This window comes from Melanotaenia boesemani, chromosome 11, assembly GCF_017639745.1.
Source record: "Melanotaenia boesemani isolate fMelBoe1 chromosome 11, fMelBoe1.pri, whole genome shotgun sequence".
Taxonomy (NCBI): domain Eukaryota; kingdom Metazoa; phylum Chordata; class Actinopteri; order Atheriniformes; family Melanotaeniidae; genus Melanotaenia; species Melanotaenia boesemani.
In genome coordinates this window covers 18224486-18248597 of record NC_055692.1, presented here as the reverse complement: position 1 = coordinate 18248597, position 24112 = coordinate 18224486, and the positions used below count along the sequence as shown (strand labels likewise).

The 24112-nt window shown below is 38.9% G+C and overlaps 1 protein-coding gene across 4 annotated transcripts; it reads right to left on the bottom strand.

The window, feature by feature from the left end:
- Positions 1 to 626: 626 nt before the first annotated feature.
- hip1rb (huntingtin interacting protein 1 related b) lies at positions 627 to 23960 on the bottom strand. 4 transcript variants are annotated; one of them, XM_042000064.1, is made up of 32 exons: positions 23699 to 23960; positions 13745 to 13808; positions 12344 to 12486; positions 12080 to 12136; positions 11899 to 11979; positions 11717 to 11793; positions 11440 to 11501; positions 10680 to 10820; positions 10494 to 10551; positions 9962 to 10037; positions 9504 to 9671; positions 9367 to 9422; positions 9192 to 9264; positions 8577 to 8760; positions 8409 to 8497; positions 8194 to 8310; positions 8019 to 8120; positions 7647 to 7841; positions 6284 to 6431; positions 6015 to 6101; positions 5792 to 5899; positions 5478 to 5614; positions 4518 to 4628; positions 4340 to 4398; positions 4129 to 4159; positions 3940 to 4002; positions 3706 to 3806; positions 3437 to 3542; positions 2409 to 2532; positions 2265 to 2326; positions 1839 to 2069; positions 627 to 1752 (listed from the first exon to the last, which is right to left on the bottom strand). In XM_042000064.1, the coding sequence occupies exons 1-32, from the start codon at positions 23789 to 23791 to the stop codon at positions 1744 to 1746; spliced, it is 3213 nt and encodes a 1070-aa protein (XP_041855998.1). In that variant the 5' UTR covers positions 23792 to 23960; the 3' UTR covers positions 627 to 1743. The 4 variants fall into 4 exon arrangements, with proteins under 4 accessions (XP_041855998.1, XP_041855999.1, XP_041856000.1 ...); XM_042000065.1 differs by having other exon boundaries at positions 9367 to 9419; XM_042000066.1 differs by having other exon boundaries at positions 9516 to 9671.
- Positions 23961 to 24112: the final 152 nt, after the last annotated feature.

Here is a 24112-nt window from a genome sequence, read left to right as displayed (position 1 = left end):
AAAGCGCCATAGTAGCGTAATCCATGTGGTGTTGTGGACGCTAATATATATATATATATATATATATATATATATATATATATATATATATATATATATATTTGGACAGGTGTAACGTAACTCAGTCTTACCACACAATAAAGAACTACACACAAGTAATAGCCAAACATTAACCTGTGTATTATAGAATTATCCAATTTTAAAGCTAACGCGCAAACACAGATTTTACTGTTTAATTTATAAAAAGGTGCTGCTGAAAATTAAAATTTCCCAACCGCTTTTGAAGGCAGCAACCCTCCTTGAAACCATACTGCGCATGTCATAATGTGTAATAGTGTATTACCTTCTTTGCTCACTGAGCTTTTTAAATATCCAACTAAGTCATTTAAAGTCAATCTTTAAAAAGCAATTTACATAAATAATTCGGGCAGATTAAAATATTTTCGCCGTATCTACGTAAAAGACCACAACATTTCTTAAAACACAATCTCAACCAACAAATTTTAGATGTTTTTTATTTATTTGCATAGCAATATCAGTTTTAGTTATAAGGCTTTAAGACAGTGAACTGCTGTTAAAAAACACAAAACCGCACTCATAATTTGGAAAAAGAAGCAACACAATCCTACACTGAATCAAACATTTATTGTTTATTTGTCTGACATTTACACTTCTTACAAGGATAAACCACCAGTAAATTTACTAAAATATATTAAGAGATCTGAGTGTATAAAGACATTTTGTACTGAGGAAAGGATAGAACATAAAAAGTTACATTTTAAGACCCTGTAAGAAAGGCTCCCAGAGGCAAAGAGGACTTCAACACTTTGATATTGTACATTAACTAACCCTAAAATCTTCATTTTCAGCCTAGAAGAAGCATTTGATAATTAAGGACACCTACATCCAATATCTCTGTGCAAGCATTAAGTGTATCTATAAGTTTTAACATAATATCCAGGTTTTCCAGTTGTAAAGACATTCAAGAGAAGTGTATTGTGAACTATGTTCTCTTATACAGGCTTTATATCTCTACAGTGTTATTTAATGCACTGGTAAAGTACATTTGAAGGCCTCTGAGACAATCTTGTCCTGTTGAGGAAAGGAAAAAAAAAACTATTTTGCACATGAAGGCAAATCTAGAGTTATGTCAAATTTTTTTCCAGCAATGTGGACCAACATGAAGAGATTCTTCAGTTTTCTTTCGCACCCATCACAACATAAATAGCAATAGAACAGCGTACATTAAAAAGAAAAAGAAATGCAATATCCTCGTAACAAATGCCTAAAACAATGTGCAAAAAGGCTGTCAAATACAATCAAGTGAGCTTTTGACATAAATATACAAGATATGCTGTCACTTTGTGGACATTATTAATGTTAACATTAAAAAAGGGAGCAGTAGTACTTAATTTAGTAATCCAAATAAAATTAATTTTAAACGCTTTTAAAAGAAAATCTCTTAATGCATAATCTTAAAATTAAACATGTTTTACTTTCTTTATTACTATTATTTAAAAAAAAAAAAGGATAGACAGCATACCCCAATAGGCATCAAGGATTATATATAAAAAAAAAAAAAAAAAAAGGTCAGGCTTCTGGTCCATCTTGGCAAAAACAAGGGAAAAAAAGAAAATGGTGAAAAGCAGGGTGACGGAGGGGATTGTCAATATGCAACTTAAAAGAAATCTGCTTTTTCTCAATCCAGCCATTCTGTAGCGCATCATTCTCTTCCTCAAGTATTTACTTAAACTGTAACATAAAGAAAAATAGAAAAGATTTACCAACAAATTCTATCATGTTAACTTATATTTACCTATTTTCTAAATAAACCTTACCATTGTTTTGGGTGGGACATTGGGTTTGTGGGCCAACGAAGGTTTCTTCATGAGAGCAGGCTTAGAGGGTTTCGGTGACATTGTGACAGAATGAGCCAGTGCGGAGGTTTCGCCGTTCCCCTGAGGAACCTGCTCTGGAGGAACTCCTGCCAGATCGTAGTGCTTCTTTCTCAGTTCACCTAAACGCAGACGCTCGTTCTCCAACTGACTTTCCAATTCCAGCACCTTCACCTGAGAAGAGAAATAAACAGGTCATTGAAGCCAACCAGTTCAAGGCCAATTTTATTAGAAGAGATTATTTCAGGTGAAAACCTAAACAACCTGGCATTCATGGAATTATGAAGAAACATGAGTTGTAAAAGCTTATATATGGCACACATGCAATCTTTTGCCACCACTCATCAATCCCTCAGATCCACAACTTACCTGTGACTCCATTTCTTCTTTTCTCAGCTTGATGAGGGACATCCCAGAGAAGTCCATGGTGTCTGCTCATTTGAAGCATATTAACAGATATATAAGGCAGGTGCTCATCACAGTCTTATAGTACACAAATCAAACTCAACTTGCCTTTGTCTTCCAGGTGCTCCTGGCCTGTCTTTGTTGAGGCCACCACATTAGCTGCCATCTCATTTACATGGCGAGAAGCTTGTTGGAGAACTGTCAGCTTCTTACTGTTGCGATCAGCCTTAACCTGAGTGCAGAGGAGAGTGGTAAAGTAAAGCCAGAGCAGTTTTCCAACAGACAGGTTTTCTGTTTCAGAAAGAGAAGCGACTTAAACCCGTAGCAGTACCCTTCATTTTGACTCCTCTGTCCTGTTTAGTCTGAAGTAGCCATTTGACACATGGTGATTAACAATGAGCTTCATTTCATCTATAGGAACATGAAGGCTCACGTTATTAGTTTGTTACTCACTGACTAATGACAGCTGCCAGCTCAGAATAAATGTCTATGAATTATGTAAATACCGATAATGAGGCAGCAGCTCTCCTGCACAAAACACTTATATTATTGTAATTGTTTCAACTCAACAAACCTACATGAAGTTTTAGTTGCATAAAAAAAATGAATGATCAGTTGTAAATTATAATTATCATTACTGGGTTAGAGGGAATTTACAAACACAGGCTCATAAATAGACCAGCAATTTAAAAAAAGTATCCATAATTTTATTCTCAGTCACTCTCAGCCAACCATTTTTTCACTGTCAGTATTTAAAATCAAATTTTATACCCACTAGAACTTTGTTTTTATCATTCCTTAACAAATTTAAGGTGCAAAAATGTCTATTGAGCAGACTAAACAAAAGGATCAATAGTGTTAGCTCATACTCTCCACTCTTTCCTTTAAAGATAAACGTCATGGTTTTTCACATTATTATTCACACCCTTGAATCATACATACTCAGAGCTGACGGAAACAACATTTCCGACGTTCTGGCTGTTTGTTCAACTTTTTCTTTGTACAAACCCCAAGCCAACACCACCAACCTCAGAAACCAATTACAGTGTTACACTACAACAGTGTCAGTCCCCACCTAAAATTTAATATCCAACATTTTAATTACCATAATACAGCAGTGCAAATTAGATTAATACCTTGGATGCAGCGACTAGCTGTGCTGTACTTGCAGCGATTTCATGTGAACAGACAATCAACTCCTCATATTTGCCTGTGTGCAGCACCACCTTGTCAGCAGACTCTCTGCAAGAAAGCAAGCAAACACACATCACTCAAGTTTATGTTCTGTGCACAACCTGATTACTAAGATGCCACACAGCATTCTAACAACAGTAGATTACTGGAGTGTATTTATGCAAGAGTGTAATGACTAAACAACTAAGCAAGAACAAAAAGTAGAACTTACACCATCTCTGTGGCTCCCCATCCTACAGCCTTGGCAGCAGAGATGAGTCCCTCAGTCCAGCGAGAGTTTCTGGCATAGAATTCCTTAATGGTTGCTGCACCCTAAGGAGAAAAACATCAGTACTGTTAGATAATAATAATAAAAAAAAAACAAAAAAAACAGCACACCTCGGTTTCAGAAATAAATAATTAGCTACTGGTTTTGAATTAAAAATTACAACAGTGAGCGGCTCACCTTCCCACTCTCAACAATCTCCTTTTGCAAGTCTGTGGATGCTATGACCAGCATGCGGATGGCCTAAAGGGGGAGAATAACACAAAACAACCCACATATGTTCAGTGGGATTATGATGAAAGAAATGATACAGTATGTAGGACAGCCCATGATGGCGTGGGAATGAGTTAAAAGACAAAAACATAGTACCTTCATCAGATCAGTGCAGCTATAAAGAATTCTGGAACAAAAAACATTGGAAAAGAAATTTAATTAAAAATGTCAAGTCATTCATAAATAAAATCACTAGTCTAATAAGAATAATGTTAATACTAATGAAAGATGTTTTAAACCAGGAAGGTTATTCTGTTAAAACAGGTGTTTAACTGTTAAAGATGCCCACAATCCATCACCAACAAACCTTTCATTGACCTCCAGTTTAACGCCTGATGTGTCCTTTCGTGCCTGATTCATCATTTCCTAAATTAAAAAACCATTTAAGAGTTAGAATCTACAATAACATGCTTTCCATTACTATAAGTCTGTTTATTATATAGTATAAATGCATACTAAAGTACAATAAGATTTAAACGAATTACATCAATCCTGCGGACTGCCTCTTCAATAGCTGCTGACGTTGCAGCCATTTCCTTATCAACCAGATCCCCCAGCTCTTCCTGACGGATGTCCATTCCTTTTGGTCGCAGCTCCTGGAAAAAACAAGAGTGGGAAGATATTGGTCACAATTAAAAGAAAAGTACATGCCTACTAGTTAAAAACATCTAATTTTAGTTCAACACAATCATCTTGATTACTGTAGAGCCTCTACAACAACCAAGTCTCAAGTAGCAGAAATGAAAACCATATTCTAACATAATCTTAAAGAAGAATTATTACTTATATCAGTAACTCCCATCACTGCATAACACACTGAAACCCTGGACCTCTTTACAGATGGTATTAACACGTGTCTTTGGCGATCTGATCACATATAGACAGCCATCGTTCAGAGGTGATTTGTGCCAGATGTCTTTACAGCTGTGTCCTGGATCAACATGCAAGTCAACATGCACTGAGGTAAACAGAGTTTTAAGTTTTTCTTGTCCATTTGGGGTCCAGAAAGAATGTTTTCTGTGGTAACCTGAAACTGTACATTCAGTATAAACTGAACGACCAACTGTACATTCAGTGTGCTTCAGTAAAGGTGAGTTAAAGGAGCTAATCCATCCGTAATCCTACATTCAATGGTATTAAATTGAGCCTAAATTATAAACGAAATTTAATTCAAAAGTACTTGGAAGACGATACATAAATAATACAATGCAGCACTGATTTCTTTGCAGATCTACAAGGCTATGGTAGACAGTGACAACATCATTGGTGTGACAGAATTGTGTAGTATGTCAGTAGAAAAACATTACCAATACCTTTCAAGTTAAATGTTTGCATTCAAGTCCCTAAATGACACAAACTCCATTTATTTAAGCAACCTACTTTACTTTTTGTGCACCGTGAACTCATCCTCAAATAAAGAATCCAAAAATAAAATGTTTCCCCACCTGGCCCAAGTGCAGGATCTTCTGTAGAATTATGCGAATAGAGACTGGATCTGCTTTCTGGATGGTAGCCTTAGACTTAAGGTCATTCAGATACTGCAAACTTTGCATTGCACAGCCTCTACAGTTCTCAGTCAGTCCTGCAGGGGGACAAAGTTAAAAGATCAACTCTCAGTCATATTCCTGCATACTTGATTTACTAAGTATTAAGAAAAAACACATTTGAAATGCTGCTTGTGCAAAGTTGAACATGCTAAATTAAACTGAAATTTGTTCTTTGCATGTCAAAATATTATTTCAGAGAGAAGGCCCCTTACTGTCTGCGTGGTCAGTGGGTGCCATGTGTGCTGTAGCGCTGCCGTTAATAATTGTGTCCGCAGCCAAGTGTGAGAACTGGGTCAGTGCCCTCAGCAGCCCTCCTGCATCTGGTTACAAGAGCATATAATAAGAGAGCAGTAGGCCACACTAGCAAACCTGACACACCAATCATAGACTATCAGAAGGTTATCCAGATCACAAAATCACAAGCTGAGAGCTTACCTGCCATGTTTTTAAGATAATCTGCATGACCCTTTTTCATTTTGTCGACGGAACCCAGGGTGGCCTCCGCCCGACTTATGAGGTAATCTGAGTTGGGAAGAAAATCAGAGGATTAAGAAAAAAGAGGAAAAAAAAGCACACAACAAATAAGTTTTGCTTAATTATTTTTCCCAGACATAATGCTGTCTAATCAAAAAGCTAATCTCTATAATCATCAATATCAATTTGTCCTTTTTTTTTTGGAGGGGGGATAACAGTAGCCGTCAGACCTGGAGAGCTGGTACAGCGTATGTGGAGGGGATCATCCACCTTGGCAACAGCATCTTGGATGATGTTCTCTGCTTCTGTTATGGTACCTTGCAGCAGAACAAATTGCTCCTCCAGAAGCTTCTTCTTCATCTGTTCTTCCTGATTTGTCTACATGTAAGTGCACAAAAATGCACACACAGAACAAAACAGAAATGTATGATGAAGCACTTCTTAACAGAAATGCTATACAATCATAATTACACTGGAATGTTGATCCTTGTTTCAAAACACAAAACACAAAACATCTGTCTATTTGCACCCCATCTTAATCTCTCCATCGTATTTATGGCAAGTTTGTTTTTGTAGATATCCTTTTAATTTAGCATTGAATGGAAAAAAAAAAAGTTTTGCCTGTCTTAAAGATCATCGTGATTAGTCTGAACTGTTTTACATGCCATTGCTCAAACAATGCTTTACTTTGGAAATTGGCCAAGCAAAGAATATGTCATGTGTTTGCACAAGCAGAAACAATAGCAGCTGATGTTTTGGACTGTGAGAAAAATATTATAGACAGAGCGTGCTTATCTACATTTCACTGACAATGCCTGTCTGCCATAACATCCAAAATGAAGGAAAGATTGCTTGCAATTCCAAACCCAGCATCATGTTTGGACGGAAAGATGCTGCTTCCACAAACCACTGTAGCTTCTGAGTTATATACAAATATCTGCAATATAATTTCAGCCAACGTGTTCACGATTAATAATAATCTGAAATCACATTTTGATAAAGTACAGGTGAAAGATAAACATAATTTTGACTTCAAAAACTAACAAGCTTTTTTTTTTTAAGTCTTTGTCCTTTCAAGAAGGATACGGAGCCACGAATGCTTCATGTTGACAATCCCTATATGGACGATGGCTACACTCCAGCTATTGACCTTACGATTATAATCAGACTTTATTGAGACTGAGCAGTTTTCACAAGATGCTTATGGACTGCTCTTCAGAGCGTCTGTTACAGCACAGTTAGGTGGTAAAGTATGCTTGCACTTTAAAATTCTTAGTTGTTAAACTATAAACTTATCTTGACATTTATTTGACTAAAAGGAATATCCCCCATCCTAGAAATAAAATCTGTGTAAGAAACTTATATTTCCCTAAATGTGTTATTAGGTCAATATAGCTCCCATAAATGTAACCATTAATGTAATAAAATAAATAAATTGTAATATTAGTAATATAGTAATATTTCTTTTAAGCTCAGTTAATTGATTGATGAGTGATTCATGATGTAATATGCTTTGTAGAAAGGAGGCAAAAGTAAAAATCTATGAGAGATCCAGATTGTGATGCTGAGCTGGGTTCCACTGTCCTCACTGACCTTCTCCTTCAGTTTGCCCTGCAGCTCTCCAAGCTCCCTGTTGCTCTTCTCTCGCTCCTGCTGAAGTGATGACTGTTGCACCTGCGCTGCTTGCCGCAGAGATGACAGCTCCGCCTCCTTCTCACTCACAGATCGCATCAAACGCTCCTTCTCTGCCTGCAGAGCCGTCATTGAGCTGTTCATTTGCTCAGACGTCTGGCGAACAAACACAAATTGGTGAGGAAAGCCAGAAGAGGCAGATGGTTCAGAGTGTTGCAGAGAGAGTCCATCCGGAAATGCTTCACACCTCTGAGCAAAGACCTGATGACAGCTCTGAATACTAAAAAGAGATGAATGAGCCAAATGTCAGTGTTGTCCAAAATGCACACTCACCTGCTCGCTACTCTGCAGAGTAGACTTGATGCGCATCACTTCTGCCATCTTCTCTTCCAGCTCTCTTTTCAGCCTTTCCATCTCAAACTTCTGCTCCTCCAGCTACAGTGACAATAGCAGTAAGAATACATATCTATGCTACACTTTCATGTTCCTGAAGCACATTAAGACTTACCTTCATATCAGCTTCCTGCTTTATCCGGTCCATCTCAAAAGACAGCTGCTGTTTGGTCCTCTCTACTTCCTCCTGAGTCTGCTGGGTTACTGACAGCATCTTCACTGTGTCTGCACTCTGTTAACACATTAACACCTTTAGTGTTACAGCACACAGACACGCGCTGACATATAATTAAAAGCAAACATCTCTGAGCTGGTCTGGACCCTCTGTACCTTCCGGAGTAGTTCAGCATGGCTGGACACCAGTTCTGTGTGCTTTTCTTTCAGCTTGTTGTACCGCTGCTCGGTGGCCTGTGCCTTTTCTTTACAGACAACAAAAACCAAAGTGTTATCTTTCTCATAACAGCTCTTTTTGACTAAAGTGTTTACTGCGAGTCTTACTCTCTGCCTCAATGAAGGTGGTCTGTAAATTTTCGTGTTCCGAGTTTCGCCGGCGGGTCGCCTCCAGCTCCATGCGCAGCTGCTCATTTTCCACAAGGGCACGTTGTTTCAGCATGCGCTGCTCTTCCAACTCTGCCTCCAAACTGTTGATCTGGGACTTGAGCTGTGTGATGTAACGCTGAGCCTGCAGGAGGGAAGCACAGACTGGAGTTCAGGGGATGCCCCTATGAGTTAAAATGCAGTTAGTTTAATAAACATTTTGATATAATGTTAAAAGTTGATCTATTTTACATCTCAAGCTTGCCAAGCTTTAATTCATCATCCTATCTTTTCCAGAAAATAAATTGGGGCAGTGAGAGGGGAGTAATGCCAAAGAAGGAAAAAAAAAAAAAAAAAAAAAAAGGTTTAAGTTGGGATTGGATGTGTGACGCCAAGTTGACTTCTCTCCTGTCATATCCTGTTCAGAGGCTACTTGCCACATTCTACATGTCAGGAGCGGCGTTTGCATCCGCCTAACACATGACCCAGATTCCTTTACACATAGATAATCTCATCCTCCCATGTCACGCGCACACAGAAAACTGTCTGGAACTCCAGCTGCTCAAAAGTCATTACCTCTGATTTGACTCTCTCCAGTTCTGCTCTCAAAAGCTCGAGTTCCGACTTCAGGCTGTCAATCTGGAGATCCCTGCCAGACAGAACAGAGCGTCACAGTGTGGTGCCACATAATAAAAGAGAACTAACTGATTAAAAAATGACAGGTTAATGGTGGAAAAACAACCAGACTCACCTGTCATCAAAACCTCCATTTGGAGGTCCAAAGGCCTGATCAAATATGTCCATCTGCTAAGAAAAATGTACACATTTAACCAAAAGCTTAAAGAGTTAATCATGTACATATGTGTTTCTTTAACAGTTGATTTATACCTGTGGCTGTGCCTGGATGCTGGATGTTGAGGCATTGCTAACTTCAATGAGTGGCTCTGGATCATCATCGTCTTCATCTGGTTGCTCTGATTCATCATCATCAGGGATGACCACCACTGGCTTCACATGTCTGGCCAGTGAGGCTGCATGCAGGAAGTTTGGTGGGGACTGCGAGGAAGCAAATATATATCATAAAACATCATAATCTGGTAAAGTTGAAATAGTATTAACAATTTAAAATTTTATTGCTTTGTCAAATTTTAACTCAACAAAGGTTTCTACGCAAGTAATAAGCCAATTCCCCCAGTTAGAGGGCAGCAGTAGCAGTATAGTGTTATAATGTCATTGATAACATCCAAAATGGAAACTGTGACTCCCTATCCCTCTGTAAGGAAGGCAAGTTTATTTGTATAGCACATTTCATGTACAAGACAATTCTAAGTGCACTGTGCTCTTACTTCTGGCAGTCTGGGAATCTGGATCAGCCTCTTAAAGTACAGCATATCTCTGGCTTTATTAAAAAATTCCTTAAGGCTGTGTGAGAAAGGAAAATAAGTTAAACTTGCTCAAATATTCACTTCATATTGATGCAAAAAAAATTACTGCATGTTATACACTCATTTCAGATAATCTTTTTTTTTTTTTTTTTTTGTTAATTTTACTTCTCTCACAATGGTTTGCTGTCTTTTGTGAAACCTCAAATTGTATACAAGGTAAATGCTGTACAGTACCAAAAGTCACAGAAAGCATTATGTATACTTAAAACTACACAATTTGTGATAATCCTTTGACAGCTTTGCCCGAGCCACAAAGGCTGTGAACACACCAGAAAACAAATGGTGACAAAGGGTGGGGGTTGGGATACCGTGATAGCTATATATGCACTGTGGTGACTGGGTGGGGCAAGATTATGTTGCAGATTTCTCTTTCCTTTAAAAAAAAATGGGAAAAAAGCCCTGCAATGTTGTCACTGTTCTCTTGCTGACTTACCTGCGGAACTGTTCATGGAAACGATCGCGGTGTCCTTGTAAGGTATCCGCAGGGAGACCTAAAATTATACGGCATGACTTAAGACTGGGTGTAATATGTTGAATTACTTCAGTAGCATCCCTTTAAAAACTGTTTTTAAGGGAGGAGGCAGAATAAATAGTTATCCTTTGTAACAACCATCCTTACAGGCATGCAGCTTAAAAAGCAGCTTGACAGTGAAGTGGTAAAGGTGGCTGGAGTCTTGGATGACCTGGATGAGTGGGGCCAGGCGACACTGGCCTGATGTGAGAGTGGAGATAGCAATGGATGTGTTCAGCTGTCTGATCACTGGAAAGAGAGAGGGAAAAAAAAAGACAAGAGCATTTAAGTATTGTTGATAATCTGAACGTTCTGTTGATATACTTATAGACTTATCAAGGAAACTTATGTACAGGATATGCTGCACTGTTTGAATTCTGGACTCTGGGCTACTTATGGGGCTTTTACACACTCAGAGGAACTCTGCAATAAACTACTAGTAAAATAAAGCACACCTGCTCAAGAGCTTTTATTCTTACAAATCTTAAACACAGTGCTTACACAGAGAGATGTCCCATTTCATTCACAATTTAGCTGCAATATTTGTTTATAGTGTTGTGATCCTAGGCCTCCACCCTGCAGGCCTGGGAGGAGGAAATTACTTTAATGCGATCTAATTGCAGGCATTTCCTCATCAGTTAAAATCAGGGAAAGAGGAGGTAAAACTTGACTTTGGCACCACAGTCTATGTAAAAACAAGCAGACCATGAGTAGCTCACAATAACTCTCTTTCTTGACAAGCTCATAGCTGGTTGTGCATAAATATATAATGTCAGAAGGGCAGTAGTCCTCAGTTGTAGCTCAGGTTTCTTCTGCTTGGAAAAGTCAGATAGGGGGAAAAAAAAGGTGGGAGGAGTTTTTGTTTCACCTGTCTCAGCCAGCCGTAGCTCTGTGTCCATGTAATCAAACACCTCCACTGTGAGCTGGAACCTGCAGGAGAGAAGTTGATACTTTCGTTAGACCGAAAAGAGGCCCCACTCAAACACAATGGTGCTGTGACTCTCTGAAATTAAAGAGCAGCACAGCTTGTCTGTTTATTTCATGCACAAAGTTGAGTAGCCACAACGGTGGTCATGGTTTGAAGATTATTGCAATATATGGCAACTCCACATTAAAAGTTACTTTTGCAGTGCTAAGCAACTCACACATTATTAATGTCAGATCCTGCAGTGCGTTCCAGTACTTCATCTGAGGCCTCCAGGTTCGGTGGAATTTCTGAATGCTGCATGCAATTTGTGAGATTTATTGCCAGTTTTTATTCACATTTTGAATTTCTTAACAGTTTTGCTACATTAAATTTGTTTGATAAATTACAAAAAACATTTACCTTCATATGAAACTCCAGCTTTGTGCAGAGCAGCTTGGTGTACAGAGTCACCAGCTGCCCATATTTGTCATGGAGGTGGGCCTGGAAAAAAAAAAAAAAGAGATGGGAAATAAGATTAAAGTTTTGGTAATTAAAAGAAAATATTTGTTATTAAAAAAAAGGAAAAGGTTCTAAAACTCACCCATAATTTTCCGACTTCAACTAGAGAACTGTGATGTCTCATGCAGTCCTGTAGAACCTGTGAAAGTGACAGCGTAAATAAACTAGTAACACCCTGAATTCTGTTATAATTATGTCTCTCTTTTAGTTATGATATTAATTTTCACAAAACAAATCACATCTGAGTTTTTAGTCGTTCACATCTTCATCCTTCTTATGTCCAGCCTATAAAGTTGGAGCCATGCAGTGGATAATAACAGAAAGACGGGGAAAGAACTTTGCTTACATTGCGGTGCCCATCCCGTAGGATTTTGTGCAGTACATGGCAGAACTTCCAGCTAAGGATGGAGCTGCTGTGCAGAGGGAAACCCTGTGCATAGGACCAGAAGGTGAAGGCTCCCTTCTCCCTGTGGGTCCCAAGGATGATTCCTGTTTTTTGTTGTCGTTAGGGAGGAAAAACTACCACTTAACTTAGTTAAACTGGTAACTGATGAAGTCACAAAAATGCTCTCTTCTTGTTGATTATGTTGACATTTTACAAAACAGACTTCTTTAATGTTAAACACCTTAAATTTGACATATTTTGTTCGCGCATATTTTTACACATCTAATTTCCAGTCAACACATTTAAATCAATCTTAATGAGTACACAGAAAAAGGAAGCTTAAAACAAGACTACCATCTGAGTTCTGTGCTCAAACTTTATTCTTCCGGTTACACTACCAGCATGCCGTTGAAACAGGAAAACTATCAGGAAAAGGAACATTCTTCCGAAGCACAGTTTCATGATGACTTTACAATGTGTTTAAACAGCACTGTCATCATGAATATAAATTACATCATAAGATCTAAGTCTTTATGGCTTCCGCATAATCATCTTTAATTATTTGTTTATAGACGGCCTCAGTGAACAAGCTCACACAGCATGTCAAACAACATCAAATAGCTCTGACCTTAGTCTGCTTCCTGGAAACCAACTGAAGTATTTTGTTCTTTTTTGGTCTACCCTCAGCAGAAGGTGCTTAGTCCAGGCAGAAGTTTTCATTACAAACTTCCATTATCTTCAGTGAAATAAGTTATAATTTTTTATGTTCAACTGTATCTTCACTATATCACAAGTAATTGAGATACAGTTGGAATAGAGACTAGACAGAGAATAACCTCTCTTTGGTTTAGTTATGCAAAACCTGAGGTCAGTTGTTGATGCCAAAAAAAAACTCAAAAGGTTCGAGATTTGCCTCTATTTAGCCTCCAAAAAAACAAACACACTATCAGCGCCACTAAAATAACTTTCTCTAATCTCAAAAATATCATTAAAGTACACATCCTTATTGCTCCGACCGAATCAGAGCATCATTTTGCATTCTTGTTACCAACACTGGATTACTGAAACCACTTAATTTTTCTTCCTGCTAAATCTGTTCAAAGGCTTTCTTTATCTTGACTGGAAATATTTAGTCTTCCTGTATCAAATCAGCTCCACTAGCCTATTTTGCTAAAATTTTAAATGGTTGACTTTTTCACATTGTGCAAAACCAGTTAACAGAACTCTGAACATATGGGACCGTGCTTTGTAGCAATGATATTCTGTTAAGAATAATCTGACAACATCTTGGGATTGTATAAGATTTGTTTGCATGCAGAGTAAAAGACAAAGAAAAACTCTTGAAACCATTATTAAGGATACGTCGCGCATGCTTCTCCTTCACAGGCGTCTCTGTGCTGGTGATGGCTTTGCTGATGCTGCTGAGCTGAGGGGAGAGGGGTTTAGGTTAGATCTTGTACATCTTCATAACATTAGTTATAGAGCTTGCAAAAACATCCAACAATCACGTTTTCATGGCAATGTGCATAAATATCAAGCTATTGCTGTTTGTTTAAATTCATCAAGTTTTCTTCTATTTGAAGTTTTTTTTTTAATGCTGCTTAAGTGCAAGGCAATATATAATGTGCAATGATGCACAAAAAACCCAAAATGCATAACACTTTGTGTAATAACATGAAAAGCTGCAATTCAATGACAGGAATGAATAAGAGAAACATTGTGTTGTGTTACACAGATTACAGATGGACTCATGGCTCTCACTGTACATAGAAACCTATTAAAATTATAATAATTTTTATATGGGAAACCTATTAAAACCTAAGATATCTTATAAGAAAATATTTTTAAATCCTGAGGATGTAATTAACTGACATCTAACATTTTGTTGGACCACCTTTAGCTTTGATTAGGCACACATTCGCTGTAGCATTGTTTAAAAACAACTTCTGCCATGTCACAAGATGAATTTCCATCCAGTGTTGCATTAATATTTTACCAATACTTTGTATTGATGATGGGAGAGCCTGACTACTGTGCGAAAGCTTATCCAGCACATCCCAAAGATTCTCAGTGGGGTTCAGGTGTGGACTCTGTGGTGGCCAGTCCATGGATGAAAACAATGTCTTATGCTACCTGAACCACTTTTTCACAATTTGAGCCCAACAAATCCTGGCATTGTCATCTTGAAACATGCCTGTTCCATCAGAGAAGAAAAAATTCAATTGATTGAATAACCTGGTCATTTAGTATATTCAAGTATCAGCTGATCTCATTCTTAGGACACATAAGGTTGCTGAATCGCAGATCATAGCACTGTCCCCACAGGCTTGTACAATAGGAAGTAGGCATGATGTGGCTGCATCATTTCATCTGCCTCTCTTTTTACCCTAATGCTCCCATCACTCTGGAACAGGGTAAATCTGGACTCAGACCACATGACGTTCTTCCATTGGTCCAGAGTCCAGTCTTTTATGCTCCCTTGCAAACTGAAACCTTTTTCTCCAGTTAGCCTCACTGATTGGTGGTTTTCTTATGGCTCCACAGGTGTTCAGTCCCAATCCCCTGAGTTCCCTTCACATTGTGCATGTGGAAATGTTCTTACTTTCATTATTAAACATAGCCCTGATTTCTACTGTTGTTTTTCTTTGATGTGATTTCACCAAGCGTTTAAGTGATGGCCGATCACTTTCATTCAGTCAACCACAATTCTTCCATGAAGACGATGGTTCCCCACTATCCTTCCAGTTCTTAATAATGTGTTGGACAGTTCTTAACCCAGTTTGAGTAGTTTCTGTAAACTCATTAGATGTTTTCTCTGCTTGCTGCATGCCAATGATTTGACCCTTCATAAACAGACTAACATCTTTTCCACGACTACGGGATGCGTCTTTCCACCTGGTTGCTTAAGAAATGAGAAGCTACTCAGTGTATAAGTCAAATCAGTCTTAACTGAGGGTCTTCTGCTTCAGCTGCCCTGTTCAAGCACTGCAGCAAGATAATACAATCGTACTTAGAGGTAGATGTTTTGTTGTTGAGCCTATGCTATAATCTTTTTTTTTTTTAGATGCTAAAAATTAAAATATGATGTTGGTAAACCCATTCTTGAAACCATGTTTTATAGAGCAAACAGTTTATAGATTTTATGTTCCAAGAGGCCATGAAAAAGGAAATTAGATAAATAAATACCAAGCGGGGTAGAGTTTTAAAAGGTACTTGCATTGAATTCCTCACTGACACCGAAGTGTAAAAGCAAAGCTTGTATAGCTATGGTGTCATGGTACACTATTACTTGCATGTAGGCAAAAAAAAGGTGAAGACATCAGCAATGTTTAGACTTTAATACAAGCCAAATATGGAGACTTCTACAAAGTGGAGGGATGTGCAGAATCTACATTTTGAACTGCACCTCCATGAAGAACACTGAACACAGTAGTTCAAGACAACACTTTTTCTAGGGCTATTCCAGCACATGAAATTACAAAACAAAACAAAAAAAAAAAAAAACACCTTGCCTTTTGGGATCATACAAGAGAGATTCAAATCACCCACTTACAAAAACACATGATTACATAATGATCAAAGCTAGGATGGTTCTACAGCGTAATTATCTTGAAATACAGCAACGCCAATCATAACTAAACTGACTCCAAAAATTGTGCAGTGGTCCTATCTTGAGTTGTAACTAAATACTGAAAGTAATCAACATGACCAAATGATGATTTTCCAACACAGTCCCAATCTTTGTAATAACATGCAAAAGATAAGTAAACAGAATAAAACTGTCAGGACAAAGGGAAATTACTCCAGAAATATCTAATATTAAGCTTAATTCCATCATAGCTCTGCAATGACAACAAGCGGTGTTATATAAGAGAATAATCCAACACACAGTTTAGGCATTACTGGTCCAATCTTTTATCTCAGTCTAATTCATCTTGGACATAAACATTTAATCATAATACATAGTTGAGACCGCAGTTATATGGTCTCATCCTTACACATTTGCTTAGAAATCCATGTTGCACCTTGTTTTTAACTACAGTAAGATATCAGTTGGAGAATCTTTAACAAAACACTAGTAGCATTTTTTAAAATTGATTTGATATCCCTGAGTAACCACTCTGATCCACATACAACCACCAAAACATATATGATCACACAAGAAAACACAGAGAGGGCACTGTGACTGAAAACTGAGGCTCAAACTGAGAGAGGGGTGCTTTGGTTAAAAAGGAAACTCTCCCCCAAACCCCCCCCCGCTTCCTTCTGACGCAAATTAACTGTGAGCCCCTCGTTTACGCAGGCACGTGCAGCACGCTAGTGTGGAAGTTTGTTTGACAGTGAGGGGTTTGTTGGGGAGGAAAGCCGACAGCTGGGGTAGAAGATTGGGTTGGATGGGGGCTGCACTCTGGCACACAGAGCCTGGCACATAGGCCCCAACAGATGGCTGCTGAGCAGCGAGACTGCAGGGAGACGCTCATAGTACATTCAGAGTGACTGCTGGTAAGAATGTAGTGATACAGGACAGAAAGGAAATTTAATTCAGAGGAGGGGTGGGGGAGACAACATACAACCTATAGTGTACCATCAGAAGAAAAATGTGTAGCCAATTTCAAGTCCACAAGGAAGGTAAAGTGGGAACTGGCAGCACTGGATCAAACCAGCAGCCCTTCAGTTACTATGGATAAATACTGGCTCATTATTTCATTTGCTCTGCAAGACACTTTAGAAAATGTAAAGTCAAACATCAATACATACATTTTTTTTTATTAAAAAGAACCTCTTAAAATCACAGATTAATTTAGCACTGATCTATTAAATTAACAAACTACAACTTTAAAAGGTAATTATTTTACTAAAACTGTAAGAGAACTACTTGTTTGGGAAGCTGTACTACTACCACAATAATTTCACTACCAAGCCTAATATTAACCACCAGGTTGTCAGCGCACTGGTCAGCTCCTAAGACACATAATACCATTTCCTCATGTCACGATCAAAGGTAAGTCAGATGAAAATCCAATCTTTCTACTAACAAAGCACTTAAGTCCAAGAGCTGTAGCCATGCTTTTAGTCGATAGTGTGATGCCCAAAATCTTAGAGCTGCATCTGGTTCTAACAACAGTAAATTTACCCCCCCAAACGCCAAACCAGCAGAGAGGAGAAGTGGAGAAATGAGAGGGAGGGATGGGCTGGACTAATCCAAGGCAAGCCATAAGGTCTATTGCCAGCTAGCATTTCTGAAGTAACACACTCACTCCACAATCTGCACACACCAACACTGTAAGCTGCTTTAATCTAAGGTGCCTCTGCTTACCATCTCTCTGTTGTTCAGCAGGGTGTCCATGAGTTTAGTTGAAAAAAAAAAAAAAAAAAGAGTATGAAATTAATAAAATCAAAGCATCAACATTACACCCTAGCTACCTTTCATTAAACATAATGCCCTGAGGCAAGAACACTTCTTGCAGGTCCTTATCAGCTTAATTCAACAGACTGCTGCAGGGGATCTGGCTGACAAGGTCAGCCAGACTTCAACACAGCTCACCTATCAGCTCAGGTTAAACAGAGAGGCAGTTCAACTGGCAGGTGCACTGACCAGAGACCTCATCAATGGAGGAGAAGCATAATTCAGTATTACGTATACTTGATATTGTTCATTTTAAAATGTGGAAACTATTCAGTTTAATATTCTCTCCAATTAAAGTGATTTTTCAAGTTTTTTTTAATAAACTTCTTGTGGTTGACTGCTTTTGTGTCCCTTTTCTGATTTAACCATCACAACCTCCTTCTACATCAACATGAGCAATAAACCTGACAGGAGCCCACACATCATGTGTTCTCCTGCTCAGCCCCCTAACAGAACAGATACTGTGCTTATCTTTGTGATGCATACTGAAGTAACAACCAAATTTCCTCTGCCATCCCACAAACTTTAAGGTGGGTTCCAATTAAGACAAAATATTCATCTTAAACTTCAGGAATAATAACACCGATTACAACTGTAGGGCAAACAAAGCAGTAAAAGTAAAATACAGATTTTTTTCATAAAACATTGCAAGAATTTCCTTGGATAATGAAATTTGAGTATAATTGAACATATTATAGAAAATATGTTGGAAGCAGCGTGAATGGATGACCTTAGGAAACGCAGAAGAATCAAGTGAACCACTGAACATTGCAGAAGTCATAATGTCCTATTAGGTCATAACTCACTTTTATGCCAAATTCAATTATTTCAGCACATGAACATATTCAACACGTTCTTCATCAGCCATTCTGTTTCTAGAACAGTTGGCAAATTAGTTAATGTTTGGCACATGATATTCATGTAAACCAGGGGTGTCAAATCGGTCCTCGAGGGATGTTTTCCTGCAGGTGTGTCCCTGCTTCAACACCCCTGACTCAAATTAAATAGATCCAACAGCCTATGAAGTTCTGCACAATGACCCATTAATTTCTGTCGGGGGTATTGAAGCAGGCAAACATCAAAAACTTGCAGGATTGTTGTCCTCCAGCACCAGAGCAAGTTTATTTGTATAGCACATTCCATGAACAAGACAATTCAACATGCTTTACACAAAACATTTAAAGCGTTACAGTGGGGTGCAGAGAAAGCATTAGAAAGTACATTAAAAACAAACTTTAAAAAGAAATAAAAGAAATAAAGACAACAAAGATAAAGCTACAAGATCGAAAATCTCACCACAAAAAATAAATAAATAAAATGAAATAAAAAGAGCTTTTTATTAAGAGTGTAAACATCATAAATCACACGTGTTCTTAATGCTGCCTCCACTTCCAGGTAGTAGTGACTGTTTACCCTCTGGTTCTCCCATCCCCCTGCCCTGTTCTCTCCCACATGGGCTCTTACTCAGGCAACGGGAGTGAGGAAAAGCAAACACTACAGTACAGGCACACACAAACACACAGGACGCTGCAAGAGATATTTCACCTTGGTACTGAGGTCGACTGAAAAAGCAGAGGCAGCAGAGGAGAGGAGAGTGAGGGTAATAAGCAGCAGAGGAGTTTCAATCAGTTCAGCAGATGAATCTGCACAGCTGATAAACTACGACGGTACAAACCCCAACCAAGTCACAACACCCTCTCTGATATTACAGGTTATACTCAAACCAATAAGCTGCACCAGTATGCTATATAAATACACTAAATTGGTCATTTTGTGAGTTATTAGATAGTCAAGTCAAGTCATTACTAGTCAAGTCAGACCAATTCATCCTTGACTTCATTAACATGTGGCTCCGAGACTCCACTACAGCTGAGCTGTAGTAGCTGAACTCTGTAGCCTTTTATAAACAAGAGCAGCAGCTGAAATTAGTTGATCTATCCCAATCCTCCCTGAGGCTCCGACACTTCTGTCACACATAACTTGTGCAATATGTGCTTTTCCCAATATGGAAGACAGTAGTTTTGGAAGTGTACCAGTGCCTACTTGTCATTACTTGCCATTCAAATCAACAAATATGTTACAGCATTAAACAATACTCATTGATATTTTACTATTAATGTTAATTCCTCACTTAGGGAAAAGTCTGATAAATGTCATAGTAATTTCTCTATCTCCATTAAATAACTAAGTAGTAGTCACAGTATAACGCTACCAAGCTAGCTGCAGATTGCTCACAGCTAGGTCCAGTCATGTTTGACTACCCTTCTACCAAATCCTAGATCAGTGTTTCTCAATCCTGGTTCTCAGGACCCACTGCCCTGCATATTTTTACAGGTAACCCTTCTTTAAACACACCTGAATGAGATGAATGGCTCGTTAACAGGCTTGTAAAGAAACTGATGAAGAAGTTCATGAATCTGAATCAGGTGTGTTGGAGTAGGAACACATCTCAAACATGCAGGGTAGTGAGTACTGAACTGAGAAACACTGTCCTAGATTGTCTGTGGATGTTTGGACACAGACAGTGTGTCTGAAATATGTTAAATCAGTCAAACTCTGGTTCTTGAGGGCCGCTATCCTGCAGGTTTTTGTTGTTTCCCTGCTCCAAAAGACCTGATTCCAAATCAAAACAGATCCAACAGCTTCTTGACAAGTTTTTGTAATTCCATTCTCATTCATTTCAGTCAGGTGTGTTGGAGCAGAGAAAACTACAAAAATCTGCAGGGTAGCAGCCCTCAAGGACCGGAGTTTGACACCTGTGTGTTACACCAATGCCCAAGTGCCTTAAAAATTCAATACCACTGACTTAAGATTTGTGTTCAATCAGGTTTCAGAGAAAATTCACCAGCTTTCCCCCAACTTGGTCGATGGTCACTTCTGACTGCTTACATGAAGGCTTCAAAATGTTAATCCACAGATCAGTAGGCAATTCTATAGCTGCTATATCCACCTCTTATTAAAATATAATATACACAAGTCATTTAATCACAAATTATAATTAAAAAGCATTTCAATTTCCTGTTCATTTTGTTCTTGTTTTAATTTAAATTAGTGCTATTAGCATCTTTGAAAGCATTTGTTTGGTTTTAGATATGATTCACTTTTTTTTTTTAGCTTGTTCGTCTCTTTTTGGTGCCCCTGATGGTTGTCAGCTTTGTTTTTCTGCAAAGGCTGTAGGAAATTCTCTTATGTTTCTGTACAGGTGTAGCAGTTTGTAGTCTTGTGTCTATGTTTGGATTGAAAGGCCACTGCATGCTATCTAGTGTACTTTATCTCCTCTTTTTTCTGTCTATTCTCCCTTTCATTTCTGCTGCTCACTCTCATTTTCTGCCCCTCTGGTCAGATCTTTCCTCACCCACCCATTTCCCCTGGGTAGGCTGGATGGCCATTCATCTCAAGCTCTGGTCCTCTACCAGAGTCCCAGGAGCTTGAGGGTCCTACGCAGTATCTTAGCTTTTTCTAGGACTGCACTCTTCTGGATGGAGATGTCTGATGTTTCTCCAGGTATCTGTTGGAGCCACTTCTCCAGTGTGGGGGACACAGCCCTCAGTGCTCTGATGAACACTGGTACCACTATTGCTTTCACCTTGTTTCTCCAGTTCTTCCTTGAGTCCTTGGTATTTCTCCAGTTTCTCGAGTTTCTGGATATTTCCATCATTGGGGATGGCTAGAGGTCTCCAGTTCAGATTATGCACAGATGTTTCTGTACACTATGTCAACTACCTGGTTATGGTGTTCTATGTATTCTTTGCCTGCCAATATCCTGCACCCTGCTGGAAGGTGCTGGATTGTTTCAGGGGGCCTCTTAACACAACCCGCACCTGGTGTAGTAGATCTAGGCTTCGATTGCCCTGGTATTCAAGGCTTGTTCCTGTGCTGCCATGATTAGCATCTTTGTGCCATCCTTCAGTCCAGCCCTCTCTAGTCATTGGTAGGACTTGATCATATCTGACACTACAGCTGTCTGTCGGTGGTACATCCCATGCAAGGGTTTTTCCTCCCACAATGTTTCCTCCAACTCCTTCTCCTCCTGTAACCACTGCATGAGGAATTCACTAAGTGCCTCGTCTCTTTGCGCTTACTGTGTAGCCTCTGGACACTGGATTTGGGGTGGAACCCTCCATGCATGGTGAACACCTTCTGTGTTTTCACATCTGTGGTCTGAACTTTCTCCTTTAGCCAGATTATCCCAGATGGGTATCTGATCACTGGCAGGGCACAGCTGATGTTTTAGCCAATGAGCTGATGTCTCAGGACTTGCCTTACTCATTGTAGACATTTGACTGTTGCAACTTACCTTGTGGCCTCTCCATGGTTACAATTTACCTGTGGTTTCCTCAACATCTGCTATTCTGCCCTCTGGGAGTGCAGTTCTCTCAGTATGGACTACCTACCCTCCCTTTGTTACCATTCGGCCACATTTCTCCAGTCCAAATGACATTCTAATGTCCCTGCTGTGGATCCTGGTGGTATAAATCAATGAGTCAATGTCTTGCTCACTGTTAGCGTACAGCTTGATGTCATCCGTTTAGAGGAGGTGACTGATGGTGGCCTCATATATATATATATATATATATATATATATATATATATATATATATATATATAAACTTTTTGGGAAGTAAATGGGGAAAACAGGTAATTTCCATTGGTTTCACCCAGCTTCTTAATCTTCATGTTAGCTGAATCAACTCCAAAAATTAAGCAAATTTAGGCCAATCAAAAATGATTGCAAAAGGTTTATTTTAATACGCATAAACAGGTTAAACACATTTGTTTTGCCCACCAGCGTAACAGGTTTTAACCAGCATCACAAACTACTGTTGCCATCTTGGGATTGCACAGTAAAGATCTGCTACTTCTGCATATAAATCAGCTTTGTTTAGACTAAAACTGTGTTAAAAAGAAAAAATAATCAGTTTTCTCCTGACAACATAATGTTTAATTATATTGTTATGAAACCAATGTGTTTTGAATATAATCTCCTTGAATGTACATTTAATTCCTTAAGTGTCACAAGCACCTCAGCTCCACGTCTTCATACATGCTTCAAAGTTAAATAAAATATTGACAGAAAACACGCCCAGCTAAGCAAAGGCTCAGCCCATTACAGAAAACAAAATACTGTAGCCGAACTGCTGAACAGTCAGTCTGTTACTCAACCTGGTGTGAATCTCATATTTCGCAGTCAGACTGGGGTGTGTGTTTTATTGTAACTCCCAAGATGACTCGCTGTTTTAAGAATTTGGCTAACAATACTTTAAATTACTCAGCATGGACAATGCAAAACTTTTTCAAGAGAAGTAACTGCCACAAAGCACCTGCTGTCTGGTGAAGGATACAAGCCCTTTATTCTTCTTCTGCAACCACATTCAAAATAATACTACTTAAGAGTAATGTGAAGATGTAAAAGCTTTTCTGTCATGTTCTCTAAGTGCTATATCCATCAAGGGGGTTTTAAAAGAGAGAAAGACATGTCTGTAATGGATTGGGGGGGAAAGGTGGCCAAACAGGAAGGACTAGACAGACTTCCCTGTGGAATGAATGGCGTGAACTTGGCTGACTTTCAGTCTTAATGTCAAGAACATCTACTTCGTTAAAAATGCGTGAGAAACTACGTTTTCACTCTCTACTTTTCCAGTGAATCACATTCCTCCAGTTAAAGTTGTATTGTTAACTACCTCACAAAGGGAAAATCGTCTATGTTTTCGGAGGGGTATTTTGTTAGATGTGGGACAAAAAGCTGCCTCCTCTTTACTATTCACTCAATAAACATCCACTTTACCAATTATTTGGAAATTTGACATGTGGCCTATGCGGTAAAACCCCAACATGCCTAAATTAGACGCAGGTTTCCCATCTCACAAGTAGACTGAATCCACCCCTCTCCCTCTGATCTTCACATTTACCTGCTGCTTGTCAAAATGATCCCTCTCCGCTCCGAGGTTGGCCTCCGTCCGCTTGCTTTTCACTCGTGAGGGCACATGCCGTATGCTGTTCATCCTAGTGTTTCTACAATAACGACTTCAGCAAAAAATGATTATTTTCTCCTGCAGTGCAGAAAAAAGCAACTAAATGTTAACGAGCGCAAACCGCCGCGGTTTCCTCTCCTAGCTAGACTGTGTGAGGTATCCCCGGGCTGCGGCTTCATTACCGCTGATGCGCCGCGGCTGCAGGAAGGAGGAAAAGCAATCGCGAATGTTTGCCTTGCATTACGTAGATGGTTCCGCCCCCAAAGCAGGGGGAAATCATCATCATCACCAAGCCCTCTGTAGCCTACATCCTCCCACATGCAGGCAGATTGTTTTTTTTTGTTTTTTTTT